Source organism: Oncorhynchus nerka, linkage group LG13 (assembly GCF_034236695.1).
Source record: "Oncorhynchus nerka isolate Pitt River linkage group LG13, Oner_Uvic_2.0, whole genome shotgun sequence".
In the NCBI taxonomy this organism is placed as follows: Eukaryota; Metazoa; Chordata; class Actinopteri; order Salmoniformes; family Salmonidae; genus Oncorhynchus; species Oncorhynchus nerka.
Window position 1 is genome coordinate 39860365 of NC_088408.1, and position 24230 is coordinate 39884594.

At 42.9% G+C, this 24230-nt stretch overlaps 1 protein-coding gene across 3 annotated transcripts in view; it reads left to right on the forward strand.

Annotated features, from left to right (window-relative positions):
• LOC115140421 (zinc finger protein 239-like) overlaps positions 1 to 23857 on the forward strand; it is a 105800-nt gene extending 81943 nt beyond the window's left edge. The window contains exons 2-4 of one of the 3 annotated variants that reach the window (XR_010465571.1): positions 7689 to 8033; positions 14622 to 14725; positions 21434 to 23857. Coding sequence is in view for 2 of the 3 variants with exons in the window: in XM_065026426.1 (XP_064882498.1) it covers positions 16900 to 17092; positions 21434 to 22260 (1020 nt within the window). In the remaining variant the exon portion in view is untranslated. Of the gene's footprint in view, positions 1 to 7688; positions 8034 to 14621; positions 14726 to 16638; positions 17093 to 21433 lie in introns of those variants that run through there. The other 2 variants (XM_065026427.1, XM_065026426.1) reach the window with 2 other exon arrangements.
• Positions 23858 to 24230: the final 373 nt, after the last annotated feature.

Genomic DNA, 24230 nt, shown 5'->3' on the forward strand with positions numbered 1-24230 from the left:
GTTTGGAATCTCTTGGTATCATTGCGGATGTATTTTAGCACAGACTGGCTGTCCGTCAAAAGTTGACTCCTCAAGTTCAATCTCAAGCTCCAACCTTAACATCCTGTCCACTCGCACTGCCAATGTTGCTGTAGCAAGTTCCAGTCTGGGGATTGTCATCTGCTTGAGTGGAGTCACCCTTGATTTCCCCAGTATGAATGCAATGTGAACCTTTTCCATACCGTTTGTGAACCTAAGGTAGCTTGCCGTGCCATAACCTTGTTCACTTGCATCACCGAAGTGATGCAGCTGTGCCGTCTTGACCAAAGTTCTCAGGCATCATACACCTGTCTATCTGGAATCTGGAGAGCTGGTCCAGCTCTGAGAGCCATCTCTGCCATGAAAGAGTGTTCTTCAGGGATGACTTTCGGCCCATCCACACTTTAGCTTGCAGAACACTTGAATAATTTGCTTTGCCTTTAATACAAATGGGGCGAGGAAACCTAATGGATCATAAATAGAGCTGACAGTTGAGAGAATACCTCTTCTTGAAGGGGTCTGTTCTTGACAGTGACTCGGAAGGTAAATGCATCACTTTCAATGTTCCATCGGATTCCAAGTGCTCTTTCAACAGGCAGCTTTTCTCTGTCCAGGTCCAGTTATTTTATCTGCTTGGCTTTGTGTTCATCAGGGATAGAAACCAGCACAGTGTGGCTGTTGCTGACCCACTTGGTCAATTTGAACCCACCCTGAGAGCACACATCCCTGAGATTTTTTGTGAGAGCTATGACTTGTTCTTCTGTGGCCACGGACTTGAGGCAGTCATCAACATAGAAGTTGGACTTGACGGTTTGAATCACCTCTTCATCGTACCTCTCACAGTTGTCTTCTGCAGTCTTTCGCAGTGCAAAGTTTGCACAACTTGGAGAGGATATAGCACCGAAAAGATGAACCGTTATTCTGTACTCACCGTCTCACCGTTATTTAGTATCACCGTCTGGCCACCATAGGAATCGCAGGAAGTCTTAAGTAATCTTCATGGACACGTACTTGATGGAACATTCCTTCAATGTCTGCCATCATGGCAATGTGCTCTTGCCGAAATCTTAGCAAGACTCCTATAAGCGTGTTTGCCAGGTCAGGGCCTTGAAGGAGTTCACGGTTAAGAGATGTACCTTTATGATGATGAACAGTCAAACACTACTCGTATCGTTCCTTTGCGCTTACGGTGAACGCCATGGTGTGGTATGTACCATACCTTGCCTTTCTTTCTGAGGAGATGTTCTTGTGGTACCTTCTCTGCGTAACCTTTTGTTATCATCTCTTCCATGAAGCCTTTGTACTCTGCAGCGTAACCTTTGTCTTTCTTGAACTTCCTGATAATATTTAGAGCCCGCTGCTTTGCCATGTCACGATTGTTTGGCAGGACTACATATTTTTTTGCGAAAGGGCAACGGTAAGTAGTAGTGATGGTTATGGAGCTTGATACGATCTCCATAAACCTACGATCCTCAGCTGACATCTCACTTTTCTCTTCATACCCTCTCTCGGAGAAGTCATGGTTGTACTGATTTACAAGAAGAACCCCCATGTCGGCCATTGAGATACGATTGGCCATCACCGTAGGATGCCCAGATTCTTCTGCCATGGTACAATTGTTAAGAGGACCGTTCATCACCCATCCAAAGAGGGTTTTCACTGCATACGGTCCATTGCCTTGACTATTTATGATTTTCTAGGGTTCCATTGCCTTTGGAGCATTTACGCCAATCAGGAGTTCGACGTCAATTTCCTTCAACTGAACCGCTTTCAGGTATGGCCAACCTTTTGAGATCTTTCTGAGTGGGAATATTCTCTCTTGTCACTGGGATCTTATTTTGGGTGTAGACCTTTGGTAATGCAAGAAATGTGTCACCTTCCACATTGCCAATCTCTAATCCAGATATCTCAAAGCTCTTGGTAGGACTCTCCTGCCCCATTGTGCGTAGCAGAATTTCAGTCTCACTGCCTTTTAGCTTGCAACTGCCTCATGAGTCTCTCCGTACAAAATGTTGCTGAGCTACCAGAATCGAAATGCATAGGTTAACGTAGACTTGCTTCCATTTGCCATCTTTACTTGAACTGGCACAATCGCAACTGCACAATCTGTACCGGCCCCGGTATCTTCACCAGCTTCCAGTGAAACAAGAGCACTGCTGACAGTCTCCTCCCGCTTTACTGCTACACCCCTCGTATCTGCCTTCAGAGATCTAAATCTCGCTCTTCCTTCAATGTGCAGGATAGTCGGGTGCTTTCTTTGACATTTCTGACAGGTCATCCTTCTTTTACATTCTTTGCTTAAGTGTCCTCTCATCAAACAGCCAAAACAAAGGCCCTTTGATCTCAGAAACTCAACCTTGGCTTCATGTGGCTGTTCCTTCACCTGTTGGCAGTCTACCAAGAAATGCTCACCAGTGCAAAATACACATGAGATACTGGGAGCATCAGAAGGGTAGGTGCCTGGTTTCTTGACTTTGAATGTTTGTTCTTTTAGAGGTTTTTCAGGGTCACAATCTGCCACTACAGCTACTGCAGTGTTAAAGCTGCTTCCCCTACTCTTGGACTTGAACTGCTGCTTAAAGTCAGCTTCTGTTTTGGTTTTTAAAAACTTTGTTGGTCAGGGGATCTTGGATATCTCCGTACAACGGATCCTGCAGTATTTCGGCCTGTTTTTCCATGAACGTCACAAGGTCACTGAACTGGGCCCTCGGGTGGCTTCTCTAAAATATCACATGCCGTAGACCTCCATTTTTCCCTTAGTTTGTAGTGAAGTTTTGACATGATCAACTTTATGTTGGAGGGAAGATTAGGCTCTTCCATGTTCTGTAGGTCTTGCATAGCCACCCAGTCCCTTTCCATCATCCGGTTTGATGTTTATCCAGTTCCAAGCTTTTTCCATGTAAGCAGTGGTGACTTTGATTTCATTGCCAAAGTGTTCCTTTAACAACCTCTTAGCCTCTGCATAGCCTCTTCTGGCTTCCATATGCAGAAAACTACGGACCAGATCCTTGGGCTGACCAGAGGTGTACTGTTCCAGGTAATAGAGCCTATCCTGGTGACTGATTGTCTTATCTTCTATTCCATGCTCAAATGCATGAATAAATGGCCTAAAGTTTAGAGGATCACCGTCAAACATAGGTATCTCCCTAACAGGGAGTGTGGCCTGTTTGTGCTGTAGTACAAGGAGGTCAGCAATTTCATTCTGCCTTTGCATGACAGTAGAGAGGTTATCATGGCTGGTATTATGGCTGATACCCGCAGTTTTGACTCTGTGTTGATTGCTAGACCTTGATGTTGGCTGCTGAAGGGTGTGGTTTATGACTGGTTTCTGAATAGGTTTTGATGGCTTCGTGGTCAGTTGTAAAACTCTTTGTAGTGGTTGGAACTGCACCTAATGCAGCAAACTCAACAGGTGATGGTTCAGGTTCCTTATAGACCTCGGGTTCCTGGTTCTCAAAATAAGAGTTCATTCCATCTTCTTGGCTTAGAAAATGGGCTGCCACAGCATGGGATTGAGAAGTTGACTCAAAACTCTCCAGAACCTTCAGTTTGGCATTATATGCTGCTATGTCCGTTTCCAGTGCCATTTTTTCCATCCTAACATTCAGTTGAGCTTTCTCCAGTTCCAATGCATGCTTGTCCTGTAATGATGCTAGGCTTGCAGAGGACACTGAGGAAACGGTCTTAGAATATTTTGTTTTACTTTGTTTTTGACACATTGGAAATGCTGTCGTGTGGTTCAATGAGCGTTTGTGGATCGATTTCAGCTTTTTTCCATATTTCGACCTCTTTCAGGAAATGTTCATAAGTTCTCATTCTTGGTTGATAATTAATGCTCTCCTGTTCGTGTTCCTCCTCTGTGACCAGCTCTACCACAGAATCATGAGCATTCTTAAAGTCATTGAGAACAGCATGAAATGCTTCAAGACTCTCATCCACAGTTTCAATGTTTCCTCCATCAACAAGAAGGGCTTTTATTTCATTCATTTTGCATGTACACACTCCAAGTTTGCCTCTCCGGGCTGCATAAAGTGAATTTAGATGCTCCTCTGCCCTCTCCAGGGGAGTCTTATTTGGGATTTCATCCTCCATCATTCACTTTTAGTTCACTGACTTTACAATGACACAGTTGTTGGTTTTTGATTGTTAAACGTAATGCCCCTTTAGACCTCCTTTAATGCTTTAAAACACAGTCCTCCATTTCAGCATATTGAATTGCACATATGCAAGTTCGGCATTTTAGATGAGTTTTAAACATTTCATCCCATTATAAGTTGTCCCTTTTAATGAAGTTTAAACACGCAGTATCTTTAGATCCTTAGATTGCATTCGTTGAGTTGATGCATTGCATTTCCACGTTAGGCCAAATATTAGACGTAAGATTAGGCTACATTGTGCGTAGGATCTCAGTGTTTCCCAAACTTCAACTTCTTAATTGTTTTCACAGCGCTGTCTTTTGAATTCCACTCCCAAGTTTATCAAACATTCCAATTAAAAGCACATTTGCGCTTCCATAATATGCATGATCAAATGATCGCATTGAACAGGGCAGCTCATTCGTTCGCAGTGGTTACTTACGGCTGGCGAAATCTAGGAGTTCAACTCCTTCCAAGCGAGCTGTCCTTATTGTCCGAATGGAATTACAAATAGAACCATATCCAGCGTGTGTCCGAACCGGAGATTCCCTTCCGATAGTAATCCTTCACGGAGTTTTTTGACTTGAATGTAGTGGCTTCCTTTCGTCCTTACCATAGCCACTGCCCAAGCCTGAAGCGGGGTTGTTTGGTACGCATACAGTCCACACTCAATGTTTCTAAACGGCCAAACATTCAATGACATCCAGGGATATGGTGCAACAAAAGTGTATTCTTCTTATATCTAACAAATAAATGATTCTCCAATCAACTTAAAGCATAGAATACTTGATATGGAAAACACATATTATGACCTGTCTGTATGGTCAAAAAACTATACCGCTCCCGCATCTAGCAAGGACTCCCTCCCCCGAAGGCCCAACTTCCTGCCTTTATCCTAACACACTTACCACAATACAATGAATAGGCAAGAGGGGGGGCCAAAAACGGAGTTAACAAATTAATATATCTCAAATCAGGTAAATATAAATCATAAAAGGTACGTACCTAATATTTCATCATGTACATTCATATTTAATATATTTACACAAATATACATGGAGCTCCGTATGTTCAGTCTTTTATACAAATATGTCCAAATCGGCTCTAACCATGTCGAATGTTTTAACATTGTAATAGGAGTATTTTTATGAATATCACAATGTAGAACCCTAAACGTTTGCCCCCTGTTCTATTGATTTCAACATGATATGGATATTAGCCTCAGGGAAAAAAATCCAGGCTCTGAATTGAAAGAGTACTATTTATGTGATTTAACAAAAAGTTACAAAAAAGAAAAGAGTTGTGTTACACTTACCACGTTGGCAACCTACTTGAATCAAAATGCATCACTTCAAAATGTAGCGATCTGTTTTCTACAAAGGTTCCTTTAACCAGTGATGTTTACATAGTGATGTTTACATTATTCCCAGATTTCGTGTGGTTTTTGAGCTGTTAGTTTAACAGTACCTACAACCTCATCTCCCCCTTTTCGCTCAATTGATTTCAACGTGAAATCGATGAGTGATGACACATAAGTGTTGCGTTCCTTTGTTTAGCCAACCCTACATTTAAATGCATCACTCCAAATGCGTGCTAACATTTCATTTACATTTAAGTCATTTAGCAGACGCTCTTATCCAGAGCGACTTACAAATTGGTGCGTTCACCTTAAGACATCCAGTGGAACAGCCACTTTACAATAGTGCATCTAAATCTTTTAAGGGGGGGGGGGGTGAGAAGGATTACTTTATCCTATCCTAGGTATTCCTGAAAGAGGTGGGGTTTCAGGTGTCTCCGGAAGGTGGTGATTGACTCCACTGTCCTGGCGTCGTGAGGGAGTTTGTTCCACCATTGGGGGGCCAGAGCAGCGAACAGTTTTGACTGGGCTGCGCGGGAACTAACGACTGTCTTCTGCAGGTTGTCCTCTAATCAGTCGAGGTAAAAGATATCTCCCATTTCCATGTGTTTTTTTAGTTGTGTTAGTTTCAACAGCACGTACAACCTGATTTCCCCCCTAATCGATATCAGTGATTTATTTCTACTTGTCAAAACAACAGCATTTTTGGTGCTTGTGCATTTTATAAGGAGCTTGTTTAAATAAATACAAGTAATATGATAAATAGTACATTTCATGTTTAGGTTTTCAATTCATCACAAACTGTTTCTGCATGTTGGTTATTGATTTGGACACGTTAAATCTGTGTTTTGACATTTTGCTATTCCCACCTAGCACAATGTAATTCAAAAGATGTTGAAAATAAGACTATGCCTGACGTCCAATATACGTTGTAGGTGAAAGTTTAAAAGATGCCTTTTCGGGTCGTTTTTTCAATGACTTGAAAACAATTTAATTTTAACATACTAGCAGCCTATACACATGGACGCAGTATAATAAATTGGCCTATAATCAATTTTATTAACAATCCTACATCACTCCAGTATTTTAACATTCAAGTGCTAATTGTCTTTATTCCACTACTGAAGAAGCATCTCTCAAATCACCTCATATTTCAAACATCCAGCCTGACAAAAGATACATTTTATTATTCCATGCCTCACCATTAAGTTAATTATTGCCAATACATATTAACAAAGGGGTGTACATTTGGCTTTGATATTTCATATTTACAATTCATGTAACATTTAGTAATCATAATTATTCATGACACCAACTGACCATTTTTAGGTACAATTATATTGACATTGTTATCCTGCTTTTAGAATATATGGGTTCATTCTCAGATGTGCCAACCCAAATGTACTAGAGCATGACATTGGGGACTGGGACCAGATCCAACAACATGCCTGTCGAGTGAACCCTGAAAAGAGAGAGAAGCTCCACAGTGAGGTGGAAAGTTACTACGACTATTGCAGGTTCCTCTTAAAATCAGTACGTGGTAAAGACAACTTGGTTGCTGAAATTCTCAATAGTGGGCAGTGAAAAATGTTTTGCATTTAGCCAGTGCGTTGCCATGGATCCCAATTTCTTTTGACTGCACGTTTTTCCATATTGGAGAGAGTTTTGTTTGGGTTCGTTCCAAGGGGACGAGAGTTCTAGAAGAATAACATTGTAGAAAAAAATATATATTTAGAAATGTGTTCTTGTTTTTAATTGTTGACAGCCAGTAGACACCATGTTTATATTGGTGAAGCATTGAAGTTGATTATAATGTGAAATGGAAGTTGTTTTCTTTTGGTGGTGAGCAAACTTGTCCAACAAAAATATAGGATATATTTGTTGTCTTAAGGGGGAAAGTAGTTACAGGTTTAGTTTTTTCCATTTATGTTTTGAAGTTGGACTTTTAGCACGTATAGCTCGTTAGCATGTAGGACGCACTGAATGGTGTCACCTCGTTAGTCAGTATGTGTTACACCTGTGCTGGCTTGTCCATCTCGTTATGGGAAGGTGTTTCACCTGAGCTGGTCCAGGTTCTATTTATGAGTGTTTGGCTCAGTGCTCCAGTTGTCTTGATAGATGTGGAGAGTCAACAACTTTAGTTGCTCCACCTTTCTGGTTTGTTTCCTGTTTATAAGTTTGAAAAGAAGGCAAGAGAAGAGGATGGAAAGAAGGAAGAAATGAGAAGAAAGAGGCGGGAAGAAGGAAAGAGTGGAAAAGAAGAGGAGAAGGAAAAGAAGGCAGAAGAACGTAAAGGAGCGGTGAAGGGGACAGTGGTGCGAGAAGGAGTGGAAGAGGGAACGGGGACAGTGACGGAGAAGGAGGGAGGAGTGGAGGTGGGAGGGGGGGAGAGATGGGGGACAGCCTGCCAGGCTTCCTCAAGGTCGAACACTGCCTGGGTCATGGGTTGGGATGGAGGACGGAGGGGCGTCAGGAGAGGAGAGGACGTCCCCGCCGGTGGAGATGGACCAGGGGAGCATCGGGTGAGTCTCCTGTTTTTTCTTTGTTTTTTTTTATTTTTATTTGTTGTTAATAATTAAATGAATAGTTTTGTTTCTTTTTTAGTCTAAATGTTAGGGGGTTAACCTCTTAAGTCGACCCTCTACTTTTTTGAACATTCTGTTAAAAATCGCGCAACATATCAGCGCCCTGCTACTCATGCCAGGAATATAGTATATGCATTTGCTTAGTCTGTGTGGATAGAAAACACTCAGACGTTTATAAAACTGGTTAAATCACTGCTGTGGCTTTACCAGAACGGCATTTACATCGAAAAGCACAGGAAAAACTGATCACTGAAAATGGGAAAATATATCCATGCGCTACTTGAACCCATTGATAAAGGTGAACCACAATTAATTGACTGAGGTTGCAGTACCTACAGCTTCCACACGGTGTCTAGAGTCTTGTCATTTCCCTTCGAGTTTTTTCTTGGTCAAACACATGCAGGGCACCGGATATTTTCGTTGAGTTTCTAGCCGGACATTTTTCCAGACGGACAGCTAATGATCTTTACATCGCCTCCTGATGAATTTTATCGCTTATTAACGTTTACTAATACCTAAAGTTGCATTACAAACGTATTTCGAAGTGTTTTGTGAAAGTTTATCGTCGACTTTTTGAATTTAAAAAAATGACGTTACGTTTTGAAACAATGTTTTTTTCGTTTATCACACAGTCTACATATAACGATATCTAGGCTTTATATGGACCGATTTAATCGAAATAAAGACCCAAATAGTGTTTATGGGACATCTAGGAGTGCCAACAAAGAAGATGGTGAAAGGTAATGAATGTTTTCTATTTTATTGTGCGGTTTGTGTAACGCCGAAATGCTAATTATTTTGTTTACGTCCCCTCTGGGTCTTTTGGGGTGTTACATGCTATCAGATAATAGCTTCTCGTGCTTTCGCCGAAAAGCATTTTAAAAATCTGACTTGTTGCCTGGATTCACAACGAGTGTAGCTTTAATTCGATACCCTGCATGTGTATTTTAATGAACTTTTGAGTTTTAACTAATACTATTAGCATTTAGCGTAGCGCATTTGCATTTCCAGAGCTCTAGTTGGGACGCAAGCGTCCCGAGTAGAAGCAAGAGGTTAAGGAATAATGTTAAAAGGAGGGCGGTTTTTTGTTATTTAGAGGGTGTGGGGTTTGATTTCTGTTTTTTACAGGAGGTTCACCTGAGGGATGGTGGGGATGTGTGTAGATTTAAGAGGGAGTGGGATAAGGGGGAATCTTTTTGGGGCATAGGAGGGGTGCACTCAACAGGAGTAGGGATTATGTGTGGGCATAGAGAGGTTAAAATAGAGAACACTTTTGTAATAATGCAGGGTAGAGTTTTGGGGATAGATGTTAAGTTTAGAGAAGCTAGATATAGGTTAATTGGGGTGTATGGGCCACAGGTGGCGGCAGACAGGAGGGAGATGGTGGACTGTCTGGCGCCCCTGTGTGTTACAAACAGGCACTTGGTGATAGGAGGAGACTTTAATATAGATTTAGGGGTAGGCGGTGATAGCAGTGCAGGTGCCATCTCTGGGCTAATGGCTTGCCATGGTCTGGTTGATGGTGGCCTGCACACTACTCCGGCAATGGTCGGTCCTACATGGCGCAACTCCAGGGGGGTTGCGCGGAGGCTCGACTACATTTTTGCATCCAGGTCTTTGGGTCAGTTGTCTGGGCGGCTGTTGCCTGTTTTCTTCACGGATCACGACGGGGTGTTCCTGCAGGTGGGGTCGCCAGTCTGCCTCTTCGGTAGGGGGTACTGGAAGTCAGATCGGGATATACTGGAGGAGCAGGCTTTCGTTGACGCATTTTTTTGTTTCTTTCGGAGGCTTGACGGCCTCCGGTCCATGTGCGAGGGGGTGTTAGAGTGGTGGGATTTAGTTAAGGGGAGGATTAGGGCTTTTATAATAGGATATTGTAGAAGGAAAAAAAGGGAGGAAAGGAGGGAGGTGGATCGTATCTAAAGGTTAATTGAACTCGAGTACGAGGCAGGCAACCTCGGCGGGTCGATTGACTGGGAGAGATTCGCAGCCCTAAAGGCGCAGCTCAGGGAGCTGCAGGAGCAGAAGGCTCGAGCTTTCCTGGAGCGTGCACATAGTAGCTTTCTAGAACATAATGAGACTTGTTCCGCTATGTTCTTTAAGTCGGTTAGGGCCAGGCAGAGTAGGAAGGTAATGCATGGAGTTAGGGAAGAAAATGGTAGTATAGTAAGTAAACCAGAGGAAATGGTCAGGATGACAACTGATCATTTCCAAGGTTTATTTAAGGAAAGGGAAATAGATGTAGAGCAGGGAAACGTGTTTTTAGAACACTTGTCCCGGCGGTTGCCAGAGGACATTAGAGACGTGATGGAGGCCCAGATCTCACTAGAAGAGGTTGAGAGCGCTCTTAGGAGGATGGGAAAAGGGAAGGTGCCTGGGATGGATGGGCTGCCGGCTGAGTTTTACCTCAAGTTTTGGGGTATACTTGGACCAGTGGTTCTCGAAGTCTTGAAGGCCATCCTTGAGACGGGGTCCGGGGGGGATCAATGGCTGTTGGTGTGCTGTCACTTCTTTATAAGAAGGGGGAAGCAACTGACCTTGGCAACTGGCGGCCATTGACCATGCTGTGCGTAGATTACAAGATTCTTGCAAAGGTTTTAGCAGACCGGTTGCGCACAGCCCTTCCCTACGTCGTCCACGAGGATCAGACGTGCGGGGTAGAGGGCCGCTCTATAAGATGGAACCTACAGTTGATCAGGGATTCCATCGCTTGGGTTGAAGATAGAGGGCTGCCTTTAATGGTAGCAGCGCTAGATCAGGCGAAAGCTTTTGATCGCGTGAATAGATCTTTTCTATTCAGGGTGTTAGGTAGATTAGGATTTGGGGAGAAGTTTATAGGATGGATCCGTACTTTATATGTTGGAGCGGGGTGTCGAGTTAGTGTAAATAGTCACTTAGGTGACGTTTTTGACCTCTCGTCTGGGGTCAGGCAGGGATGCCCACTCTCGGCTCTCCTCTTCGTTCTGTACATGGAGCCTCTGGGGGCTGCCATTAGGTCAGACACAGGGGTGGAAGGCTTGTTGATCCCTGGAAGTGGTGGGCTGCGTGTTAAGATGACGCAGTACGCCGACGACACTTCCTTGCTGTTGTGCAAGGACTCGTGCCTGACAAGGACTCGTGCCTCCCTTGCCATCTTTGGGGATTTCACCCGAGCGTCGGGAGCAGTTCTGAACCATGCAAAGTCTTCCGTCAAGTTTTTCGGAAGATGGCGCGGTAGAACGGATGTGCCTGGGGGGTTATCTCTCTGTGAAGGGGCCCTGAGGATTCTCGGGGTTCATTTTGAGACCTCCGGCTCAGCGACGCTAAACTGGAACATGCGTATCGCAGTGGTACAGAGGAAGCTAGCAATGTGGAAGGCTAGGTATTTGTCTTTTATGGGCAAAGTCCTGGTCCTAAAGGTGGATGTGTTGCCGTCTCTTTTGTATTTGGCATACATCTACCCATTGCCGGCTTGTCTGAGGAGGCCTCTAGTGAGGCTTGTGTTTCAGTTTATGTGGAGTGGCAGGTGCGAGTGGGTCGCCAGGGCACGCATGATCTGTCCCATCGGGGAGGGAGGTAGGGGGGTACCACATTTCCCCCTCAAGCTGGACGCCATTTTTGTTTCTTTCTTGTTGACGGAGCTTGCTCGTCCGGTTATACACCCGTCCGGTTACCTCCTGCGGGTGTTCTTCTCGTATCAGGCGAGAAGCGTAATGGTGTGGTCTAACGCGGGTCCTCGGGCGGAACAGCTGCCGTGGCACTTTGGCCATGCGGCCAAGTGGCTGCGTGCGCACCCCGAGGTTGAAGTTGCCCGAGTAGGTTTAGACCACAGGCACCTGTACGAAGAGGTCAGGCAGGCAGGGAGTCCTGCGCCTGTAGCGGGCATCTCGTCAGTGGTCTGGGAGGGAGTGCAGGTGCGGGGCCTGGACAACAGGCTCAAGGACCTGAATTGGTTGAGCCTTCATAAGCGTTTGCCGGTACTTTCCATCTTGTACCGGTATGGTTTGGTGCGATCCCCCACCTGTCCAAGATCCTCTTGTGGCAGGGAGGAGACTGTGCGCCATGCCTTCTGGGACTGTGCCTTTGCCGGAGTAGTATGGGCTAGGGCACGGGTGATGCTAGGTGTGGTTAGGAGTGATTTTGTTTTGACATGGGCTAGGCTAGAGAGAGGCGTAGGGAGAGCAAAGGGAACGGATAGGGACAGGTTTCTGCTCTGGCTTCTCATGAGTCTCTTTAAAAGGGACTGTGGGAAGCCAGGCAGAATTTAGTCAAGACAGGGAGAGACTGGGGGTGGAAGGGATAGTGAGAAGGGTGGAAGGTGATTTGAGGGGGAGGATGAAGAGGGAGGAGAGGAAGTGGGGGAAGCATGCGGCACGGGAGAGGTGGAAAGGGGGTTTAGGGCTGGGAGTGTTAGAGTGAGTTTTGTAAGGGGATAGATTAGGGAAGGGGAGATAGGGAAAGGGTTAGGTATTGGTTAGGTATGACGGGGAGGGACGATGCTCCCCTGAGGTTTGTTTTTGTTTGGTGTTTGGTGATTTGGTTTTGTAAATATAAGTATTTAAGAATGAATGAGAGATATGATTTTGTAAAGTGTGAATGGTATTGATTGTAAATAAATTATTTTAACCACCTTTTTGGGGGGGGTTGCCTCCTGTTTTTAAGTTTGGTGTGGGTTTTTATTTTGTCTGCTTCTTGGGCAGATTTAGTGGGTCTCATGGGGGGTGTCTTTTATGTCCCAGTTGTTGTTACTAGTCAACGTTCAGTGGACACCCCCATAGTGTCTATCAGAACCCCACCTGTTTAGTTGTGGTTGTTGTCAGTGAGTCTTTATTAGTTCCCTCTTCTATTTAAGGGACATTTCTGGTTTTCTTTCTAGGGAACGTAACAACAAACAATGTAGTAAAACAAGCTTATATTTTGGTTTGGATATTGCATCCAATTGTTAATATTTTAATCAATGGCATTTCTTGAGGATGCTCATTAGTCTTTCAGTTGTTAGTCTTCTGTTTCTAATCCTCATGTTTGTGTGCTCAATATTTCTGTTTATTTTCATATTTTTTTCCTGCGAAGCCATTGTGTTACATCCATGTCTGAAATGTGCGGTATAAATAAAGCTTGTTTGATTTGAACATATTGCAAAATAAATAACCCAATGACCGACCAATCAACAGACTCTTGCTAAACCAATTTACAAATATGTGCAAAAGCAACACATATCTTTGTCCATCTTATTATGAGAAACAGTATAAATTCAGTATTTCTCCCACTGTCAAAATAGTGCATGGTTCGTAAGTTTAGTGTCAATTTTCAACCAACCCAGTGCATTTTTAAAAATCAACAATACGTCAAACGATTCAACTACTGAAAACTAAAACAATCAAATTGATCAAACAGATCAATCCCACTTTTCAAGCCTGCTGGAGTGGTAAACCACCCCCTGCTCTACCAGGGACTTGAGGTGGTCTCCCACAGCTCTGCTTATGTCATGTTCTGTGGCCATGCTGTTCCATTTCTTGACTGCCCCTGCAACCCAGAAACACATTTAGTTATATTATATAAAACCCTCAAAGTAATGGATATGGAGCATCTATGGCCTCAGTTACACCTGGCACCTAAATGTGACTTCTGTCATCCGATCACTCCAAGCTGCATTAGGTTCAGATCTACCAGGATGGGCCTTTGATGCAGTCAGGCTACTGAATATGCATAAGCAATATAAATAAATGGTGTGAATGAGTGGGGAAAAGTAATCATCCATGAGTCATTTAGGCTCATAAATCATGAAAGAATACAAACAGGGAATGGTTATACAATCTATAATCCCCATTATCAAAGTCAATCAGTTAGCAACCAATGACGTTTCTCATTTCACTCTTTCAATTGTCTTCATGTGTACATATAATTAATTTCAATACACATGAACCATATCGATTGCATAATTGGCCTATGAGGATCCGTAGGGCCGTGATCATTGACAATTCAAATTACACAATATGTTTGAAGCTGCGCTCCAAGCCGCGCTCCGCGGTAATAACTATTAACAATAACTGAATGGCCCACTCTCCCGATCGCCACAGATAATTCAGATGAAAGGAAACATAGTCGGTGGATTCATGGACGCACAGAACTTCTGGATCAGATGGAGTTAAGGAATAGAAAGCAGCGAGATCAGGCGATGGCAATTTCCTCCTTTTATGGAGTTGAGATCTGTCGGACATTTCCACCTGACCTAATTAAAGCGCCCCTGGCCCAGCTGAGTAAATGGCAATGAATTAAAGGATTATTCCACCAACTCCATGGGCCTTTTCTACAGACACAAATGACCTTCATAATATCAAAGAACAAATGTGTGTGCCTGAGGGGAAATGAACTTTCATACAGCCAAAAGGGTTGAGAAATTGCACCAATATCAGTGGACAATTTGCACAAATGTAAATCAACATGGATGATGGAACATATTCCTTTTTGCTTCTGTGATAAACCACTAAGGGGGCATAAATATTTACCATCTAAACCATATGTGACCTCTCCCCTCTCTGGCTGTAGAAGTGTTCTTCCTAACCAGTCCCTCAACAGCTCTCTGACTGAGCTCCACCCTCACTGGGTCTTCAGAGGAGAGGAAGACTGAGGATCAGTGGTGAATTTAGCATGTAAGTCTTGGTGGGGGAAAAAAAACAAACATGTGGGATGCATGTCAGCAAAGCCACTACACAAAACAACACTGAACAATACATTAATTGCACTATAGCGGTGACAAACGGTGCCCACAAACTGTTAGGGCCTACATAAAACTGTCCAAACAGCAGTCCCAACATTTTACCACCGCTACACCTGATTATAAGTAGAGCCTTGTCTGGCAGCAAAACATTGCATTCAGCCTCAATTACTGCTTTTAAAATAATATAGCTGATTTGGCTAACTTGCTTAAACACGTGGTTTCTAATGACAATTGAGATGTACAAACTATGGCATAAGGGGACGACGAGGGGATAAGAGGCAATCCGTAATTTTGATTTTGATATTCATGGGCGAGCTAGGACGGACGTAGTCAATATAACTATTTGTTTAGCACTTTTGAAATGTACAGTGACAGAATTCAGAACATGGGCCGTTCTTAGTGTCCTTCCTGTACACCAAGTCAGAACCGTATGATAAATAAAAGGGGCATATAAGCAGACAATGAAAGCTCTTACAATATTCAATGATTACATTTCTCTAAAACAGGTTATAGGCTACATGTGCACCACCAAATCAGAACAGTAGGCGAAATTAAGAGGGGAAAATAGACAGAATTATTATGGTAAGAAACATGGGCTACTAATAGCTTACTACAAAAGATTCACTTTGTATTACTTTCTTAGCTACAGTATACATATCTCCCTGGCATAATACATAACTTATGCAGCAGCATGCAAGATAGTTTTGGATTCACTGTGTTGTTCTGTGCTCACTTGAACAGGAAGTTGTCCTTCGTGGGCAAATGTTGTCATCAACGTCTGTCATTTTCTGGATTTATGGTGATTTCAAGACAACTGGGAACTCGGGGTTAAAAAACAAGGTTGGATCCTGATGATGTCAGTGATCTTCAGTTTGTAGCTCTAGAAAGAGGCCCGAGTTCCGGATGTACAATTCCGAGTTGGATGACTGTTCAAAACTTATTTTCCCAGTCAGAGCTTGTTTTTTCCCCGAGTTCCCAGTTGTCTTGAACTCACTGAAGTCAGGTTTTCATAGTTCCGAGTTAACGGTTGTTTTGAGTGTGGCACAAATAATGCTTCATTGACAATTCATTCAAATTGGGTTTGATTCACACCCTGCCAGTGTGCCTGGAGGACATTGGGTTTGATTCAGACCCTACCAGTGTACCAGGTGGACATGGGGTTTTATTCACACCCTGCCAGTGTACCAAGTGGACATTGGGTTTGATTCAGACCCTGCCAGCATGGGCAGAAATGTATTCCAAGGTCAGTAACTTATAACCCCAGAACCACCCCCAGACCTTTCATGCATGACTAAAATACCTAAGTATTAGATTTACTGCCATGGTCTAGTATATCACCGTGTATGTCACCGTCTCAGAGACCACTCACAATGCTGGATGAGGTACGAGTAAAACATGACATATTATTTCCTAACCATTCACAATGCTGGCTTAGGTACGAGTAAAACATGACATATTATTTCTTAATCATTCACAATGCTGGCTGAGGTACGAGTAAAATATAACATATTATTTCCTAACCATTCACAATGCTGGTTGAGGTACAAGTAAAACATGACATATTATAGACCTACAAGGTGTTTGCCTACGGAGCAGAAAGGTGAACTGCCCCTCTCTACCTTCAGGCTCAAATCCAACGCCCCGACCGAGTAGTTTATAGTTTGGGTTCTGTCGAGGTACGACAGTTGAACTAAACTCATGAGACAAGTTATATTCTTCAATAATCAATGGGTACATATAATGAATTTATGAGTGGAAAAAAATGACTGTGGATCACCAATTCATTTAAAAAAAACATATGAAAAAGTTGTTTTTGTTTTTTTAGGCGGTGCAGCCAGCGTGTGACGTATAATCTAGTGGACGGGACACTTCATCAATAACAGCTCGTCCGACACCTCAGCAGCTAGTGAACCAATATAGCCGAACGATTCAAGCTCTTTAGACTGTTTCGGTTGATATTAGTCACCGTGTTTTAAGCCCACTTCTTTCGTATCTACCAGTTGCCCCATTTGATTTAATATTTACGTTGTTGTTGGTAGTCAGCTACATCAGCTGTCTCGTTAATTTAGCACTAGCCGCTAATTCTGGCTAGCTAGCATCCCGACCATGAGCTCCCTAAACTACTCACTCGTTAAAGAAGAGGAGGTCTGCTGGACGGAGAAAGAAGCTCTGGGGCTGAACATTGTCGTGAAAGAGGAGAAAGAAGAGGAGGATATCACAGTAAAAATAGAAGTAGAGAGTGAGGAGGAGGGAGCGATAACTGTCATATTGAAAGAGGAGGAAGAAGAGGAGGAGAGAGGTCAGATAAACACCATTACGTACTAATCTCAATAACGGGGCACAAACTCTGCAGTTGTTGAATTGATGTGTGGTTTTAAAACGGCATTATGCACTTCCTACATTCATTTATATATACCAATGCCATGTATTGTTGAACAAAGTAACTTATAAATGCTAAATTCAACTGTCGCACCCCCATCAAATCCAAAATAGGGTGTTTTACTCCTATGTTTGTAAACAACGTGGAAACAAACACTGTAGCCTATATCCTAAAAACAGAGTAAAACTATAATGTTGGATGGATGGTCGGTCCTTGGATCCACAGTGGTTTCGTTTCTCCAGCCACATCCTTCATCCTATTACCGAAACAGTTGTGGGTTGCCCACTTCGGTCAACATTGATTCTGATTTAAATGTAAAAAGCATGGCTGTCCTGTCGTGGAATCGCCCCATGACTAAGAAAAAACATGAATGATGAGTGAGAAAGCTGGGGGTGTTTGATCTTTGTGCATCTAACTTTGTCACTCATCATGAATTCATTCATGATTATCCATAAGCATCATGGTAGTGTTCAGAAACATCTTCTATTCTGACTGAAAATAAAAGTAACTTCAAAATGACCGTTCATTCAGTTCCTATGGGCAAAACACAACCTGCAAGTGCATGCAACATGTTTGTATTCACAAGCTTAAGGTTTGACTATTTTTCCAAAGACGTATGACTTCTCCAAATGGGGGGACTAGCTACATAAAGTGCTATCATTGTTGTTTTTCAATGTTGGAGTTTGCTCTCGCTGTCTGCTGCTGGTGAAGAGACGTCAGATTCTCGTCTTTCAATCACAGACGGGTAATTTGATTTCCGCTCGTATTCTGGACAAGACACGCCCCCACTGAAGATGAAGTTCTGTGATTGGCTGCTGGTCGTTAGCCCTGCCAGACTGCCTTCGAGCGCTTTGCCTGCTGCCCCTGAAATCAGAGCGTGAAACTGACCAGACTGACTTCAGATGGTTCCCCATCAGCTGGTGAAGATGGAGGACTCAGATAGGACACAGACAATGTCATAATGTTGATATATCCTCTGAGTCCTATTTTCTGTTTTGGTAAACTAGTTACCAGCTGTTATTCAACACTAGGTTACAGAGTGAATGATTCACCAGCTAGCTAGCTAGTAATTAGTTATTCAACGCTAGGTTGCAGAGTGAATGAGTCACTAGTTAGCTAGCTAGCTATTTGTTATTCAACGCTAGGTTACAGAGTGAATGAGTCACTAGTTAGCTATTTGTTATTCAACGATAGGTTACAGAGTGAAGGAGTCACTAGCTGGCTAGCAATTTGTTATTCAATGCTAGGTTACAGAGTGAATGAGTCACTAGCTAGCTAGGTATTTGTTAGTCAACGCTAGGCACTAGCTAGGTATTTTTTATTCAACGCTAGGTTACAGAGTGAATGAGTCGCTAGCTAGCTAGGTATTTGTTATTCAACGCTAGGTTACAGAGTCAATGAGTCGCTAGCTATTCAATGCTTCACGGATGGATGACTTGTGTTTTGAAGTGAAGACCTCACCTGATCTACATAGTAGACATGTACCTGGAGAGCTGATCCTAACCTGATCTACATAGTAGACATGTACCTGGAGAACTGGTCCTCACCTGATCTACATAGTAGACATGAACCTGGAGGACTGGTCCTCACCTGATCTACATAGTAGACATGAACCTGGAGGACTGGTCCTCACCTGATCTACATAGTAGACATGAACCTGGAGGACTGGTCCTCACCTGATCTACATAGTAGACATGAACCTGGAGGACTGGTCCTCACCTGATCTACATAGTAGACATGAACCTGGAGGACTGGTCCTCACCTGATCTACATAGTAGACATGTACATAGAGAACTGGTCCTCACCTGATCTACATAGTAGACATGTACCTAGAGAACTGGTCCTCACCTGATCTACATAGCAAACATGAACCTGGAGGATATACATCGTAGACAGCAGAAGAAAGTCGGACTAAAGCCCTTGACAACCTGGCACACTGTGGTAGTGAGTAAAGCCCTTGACAACCTGGCACACTGTGGTAGTGAGTAAAGCCCATGACAACCTGGCACACTGTGGTAGTGAGTAAAGCCCTTGACAGCCTGGCACACTGTGGTAGTGACTAAAGTCTCCCAAAATCCTAAATAAAGGCCCTAGAGCATCATGGTAGTTGTAGGCTAAACGTGTTTGACATGAATATATGAGGCTATTTATTCAGATCCATGTCATGTTGACGTCACCATATTATTTTTCTTCCATTTAAAAGTTGTTCAAAAGTGGTCTGTTTTGTCTAACTTGTTTTCCCAAGATGAAAGACGAAACCCCCGACCCCATAGAAAAGACCCACTCCCAACGGACCAATGCTGCACTTCTACCAGAAGCTCCCAGAGCAGTTTATTTAGGGTCAGAGTTGAGATAGCCAGGGATTCCAGAACCCTGTGGGAGCAGAGTCTGTGTAAATACCTCTAAGTATTTATTTCGGCACTAATGGAACATTGTACAGTTGATTGATCCACATAATGAATGTACATTATGTATTTCATGATTCATGTGACATTGCAAAATAAATTGTGTCAATGCTTTGTTAGTTTGATATAATTTATATATATATATATAATTTACATGTTAAATTAAAAATGTGTTTGTTGTATGAGTGGCATTGCTGTCTCAGATCAGTCAATGAATGGCTGTGGTATTGGTGGACAGAATGTAACAGGGCCTACTGCATTTGCTACTATATTCTGCCACTGTTGTGTGCAACTTCAAGGTAGACATTTTTCCTTAGAAAGATGGGATGTTTGGCTTCCATAAGTGTTGGAAGGAACTGCATTTTAGGACTCGTATAAACCATCTGAGCCAGCGGAGGTGTTGATCTGTGTGTTTATTGTTAAGGGGGAAGAAAGCTATAAAACGCATTGCTCTCCAAAGTAAGTATTTCATAGGCAGAATGCTTATTATAATAGACATGTTGTGTCTGTCGGCAAGGAGAAAATAAATCAGTCTGCCTGACCCCTCTGAGTTTATTAGTGGTCTCTAGTAGGAAGGCTGCAACCATAGAGATGGATAGAGGACTCATCTTTATATCTGTGCCATTATAGAGTCTGTGACCGCATGGACAATATCCATTTTAAATTAGTCCATTTTCTTCATCATGATTGGCTGATCCCTCCTGATGGTAGGACATGACTCCAACAGGGTCTACCAGGAGGGATCAGCCATTGAAGTTGGAAGTCCCACCCAGTTGCCTACATTAAAATGGTGGAAGCCCTCAATGGCTCTGCCCATGCTAATACGCTCTTTTGGCCACTAGAGGCCTTTATCATTCTCTATGGCATTAACGCACCTAGCAAGCAAGCTATATCATGGAGCCTGGTGCTCTCTTCAGCTAGCCAATCAGGAGTATTATCGAGACTAGCGGTGAGTAACCAATCGCAGCACCTCAGCTTCAGTGGGCGTGTTTTGCCCAGAAGACAAGTGGGAAATCAAAATAACACATCACAGACACCCAGCGCCCTGTTACCACGGTAACGGCCCTAATGGCTCCAATACTTTCATTGAACATGGAACACTCACAAAACCTTCTAAAATACTCCAATACTTGTGCTCCTAAATGTATTTGTGCGTTCTTAGCTTAGGAGCACATTTACTCCTTGTAATGAATATATTAATGTGCTCCTGAATATAAACTTAGGAGCACATGTACTCCTTGTAATAAATGTCAGCGTAGAGCCATAAACTCAGCAGTTTATCTGTCAGGACAGTGTGGTGGGTAGTGATCAGCAGTTTATTTGTCAGGACAGTGTGGTGGGTAGTGATCAGCAGTTTATCTGTCAGGACAGTGTGGTGGGTAGTGATCAGCAGTTTATCTGTCAGGACAGTGTGGTGGGTAGTGATCAGCAGTTTATTTGTCAGGACAGTGTGGTGGGTAGTGAGACAGTGTGGTGGGTAGTGATCAGCAGTTTATCTGTCAGGACAGTGTGGTGTGTAGTGATCTGTTATGGAGGCACTTTGGTGATTCTTGATGTTCAGTTGTACCACTGTTCATCATTACTATTGTATCTAAATTAATTATTTTAACACATTGGTTAAAAGAGACGGGTCAAAAAAAACATTATATGGAGCAAATATCCCACATTACTTCTTACTACTAATACATTTCTGGGTTTAGAAACATTACAAAGTTTATTAGTCTTTTGTGGCAGGTTTTCATCTACCTGCCGCATTGGCTGGTTTTCCAAAAACAGACTTAGAAGACAATTGTCAAAGTGTGTAAAAACATTTAACATTCACTCTATTGACTATCTGACGTTGATGTTCACACAGGAGAGAGACTTGACTATCGTGGATCTTCTGGGGAGCCTCAACAACATCATGATGCTGACGACGCAGAGAAGAGTCTCTCCAGATCAGAACACCTCAAGGAACACCAGCGGAAACCCACGGGGAAGAAACCTCACTGCTGCTCTGACTGTGGGAAGAGTTACTCAAGATCTGATTCACTAAAAGTACACCAGAGAATTCACACAGGAGAGAAATCTTACAACTGTGATCAATGTGGAAAGAGATGCTCTTCTTCATCAGAACTTACAATACACCAGAGAATCCATACAGGAGAGAAACCTTATAGCTGCTCTCAGTGTGGAATGAGTTTTTCTCGATCATATTCATTGAAATCACACCTAAGAATTCACACAGGAGAGAAACCATATGGCTGTGATCAATGTGGGAAAAGTTTTGCTACCTCAGCTAACCTGACTGCACACAAGAGAATACACACAGGAGAGAAGCCTTACCACTGCTCTGACTGCGGAATGAGCTTTATCACTTCAAGGGAACTACTCCTACACCAGAGAACACACACAGGAGAGCAACCTTATAGCTGTGATCAATGTGGGAAGAGTTTTACTCAGTCAAACAACCTGATATCACACCAGAGAACACACACAGGACAGAAGCCTTATAGCTGTGATCTGTGTGGGAAAAGCTTTACTCAGTCAGGTCACCTGAAATCACACCAGAGAACCCACACAGGAGAGAAGCCTTATAGCTGTGATCAGTGTGGGAAGAGATATTCTGATTTAAGAGATCTGAATAAACATAATAACATACATCCAGATTGTGGAATGACTGCCAACACCAGTCCTGGGTAGTAGAACATAGATTGTGGAATGACTGCCAACACCAGTCCTGGGTAGTAGAACACAGATTGTGGAATGATCTCCAACACCAGACCTGGGTAGTAGAACACTGCATCGTGAGGTTTTTATATAGTACTTGCGCAGAGCATTCTATATTGGACATTTAGAAAAAAGTGTGTTTGTGTTGGAGGGGTTGTTATTCACACTCATTATCTTTCCTGATTGAAGTCAACTTTATTTTAATCTTTAGTTTTTCCTCACCACATGGAATGAATGTCAGAATCCTCTCAAATTACACTCCCTAGTGTCTTTTGGTCACTTCAGGGATTTGGTGAGATACCTGGTCACATAGGAATGGACGTGTTTCTCAGAACTTCTGATGACAAATATGACTGTCTTGATGAGTTGGTGAATTCTGATATTCTGGTTGATTGTGGCTAGTTTCCTGTTTGTCTCTTTGTATTTATCATGCCCCCCCTTCAGTTAATTTAACCTAGTTTATGATCAAATGATTGAAGCTACATGACAGACCCATTACAGTACATCCCATCCATCCTCCCCAGACTAAGATATTTTACCAGACGTTATAGTATGCCTGCCAACGGGTCCTGGTCGGAGGACGCTACGTGTTGGTGGTATGTCCTGGTCGGACGACGCTACATGTCGATGGTATGCCCTGGTTGGAGGACACTGTATGTTGGTGGTATGCACTGGTCGGAGGACACTACATGTTGGTGGTATGCCCTGGTCGGAGGACACTACGTGTTGGTGGTATGCCCTGGTCGGAGGACACTACATGTTGGTGGTATGCCCTGGTCGGAGGACGCTATATGTTGGTGGTATGCCCTGGTCAGAGTACGCTATGTGTTGGTGGTATGCCCTGGTCGGAGGACACTACGTGTTGGTGGTATGCCCTGGTCGGAGGACGCTACATGTTGGGGGTATGCCCTGGTCGGAGGACGCTACATGTTGGGGGTATGCCCTGGTCAAGGATACCGTTCATACATAAATAAATACATTTCATAAATACAGTTAAAAAATAAACAGTTAATAAACAGTTGATACAGTGCCTTTGGAAAGTATTCAGACCCCTTGAATTTTTTTACATTTTGTTACTTACAGCCTCATTCTAAAATGGATTAAATGATGTTGCTTTAGTCAAATCCTTCTACTCAGCACACATAGTGGACTGGTGTGTGTATGTGCTTGTAATTGGTTTGTAAACTTTAAATGTTTCAAATTATCACTTTGAATTTGCTTTAATCAATGTATGTTTCCCTCTATGTACGTTTCATATAATGTTATATAATATTCATTAAATGAAAACAATGGTTGAAAGTGAAACTTTTTTCCCTGAACAGCATTACCCACTCCAGTCAGCAGATGGCGATGTGCATTTTTCAGGCGATGCTGCCTGAGTGTGACGTATGATCTAGTGGACGGGACGCTTCTTCAACAGTAACAGCTAATCGGCCACCTCAGTAGAACCGAGGTAAAGACAGTTTCAGGTTGGATATTTGACGGATATTCGCCTTTAGTTTTCCTGACTTCCACCAACTGCAGTTAGGGACTGTCAACATAGTGACAAATAAAAATGTTCAAATTTCAATAGCTTTCTAACCATTATTCCAAACACTTTCAAAACTGGTTGTAGCTAACCGGATGGCACACCCTTTAGTTGGTCCATTTTTATCTCACATGGTTTTACATTAATATTTCAAAATGTAGAATTTCAATAAAGAATTTCCTTGGTCATGTGACTTACTGACCTCAAACAAGGTTCAGAATGTCCACTGACTATACCTTCATAACGCACACTCTGATTCATATCATGCTATTAGACTTAAATCTGTAAGCTTTGCAGGCCTTCATTTTACATGGGTGTTAAATTATAATTTTTTAAGCAAACAAATGTTCCATCCTCGCAATAACTATCTTTTACATGGACACTGAAAAGATCCGCAAATGGCTGTATGTGGTAT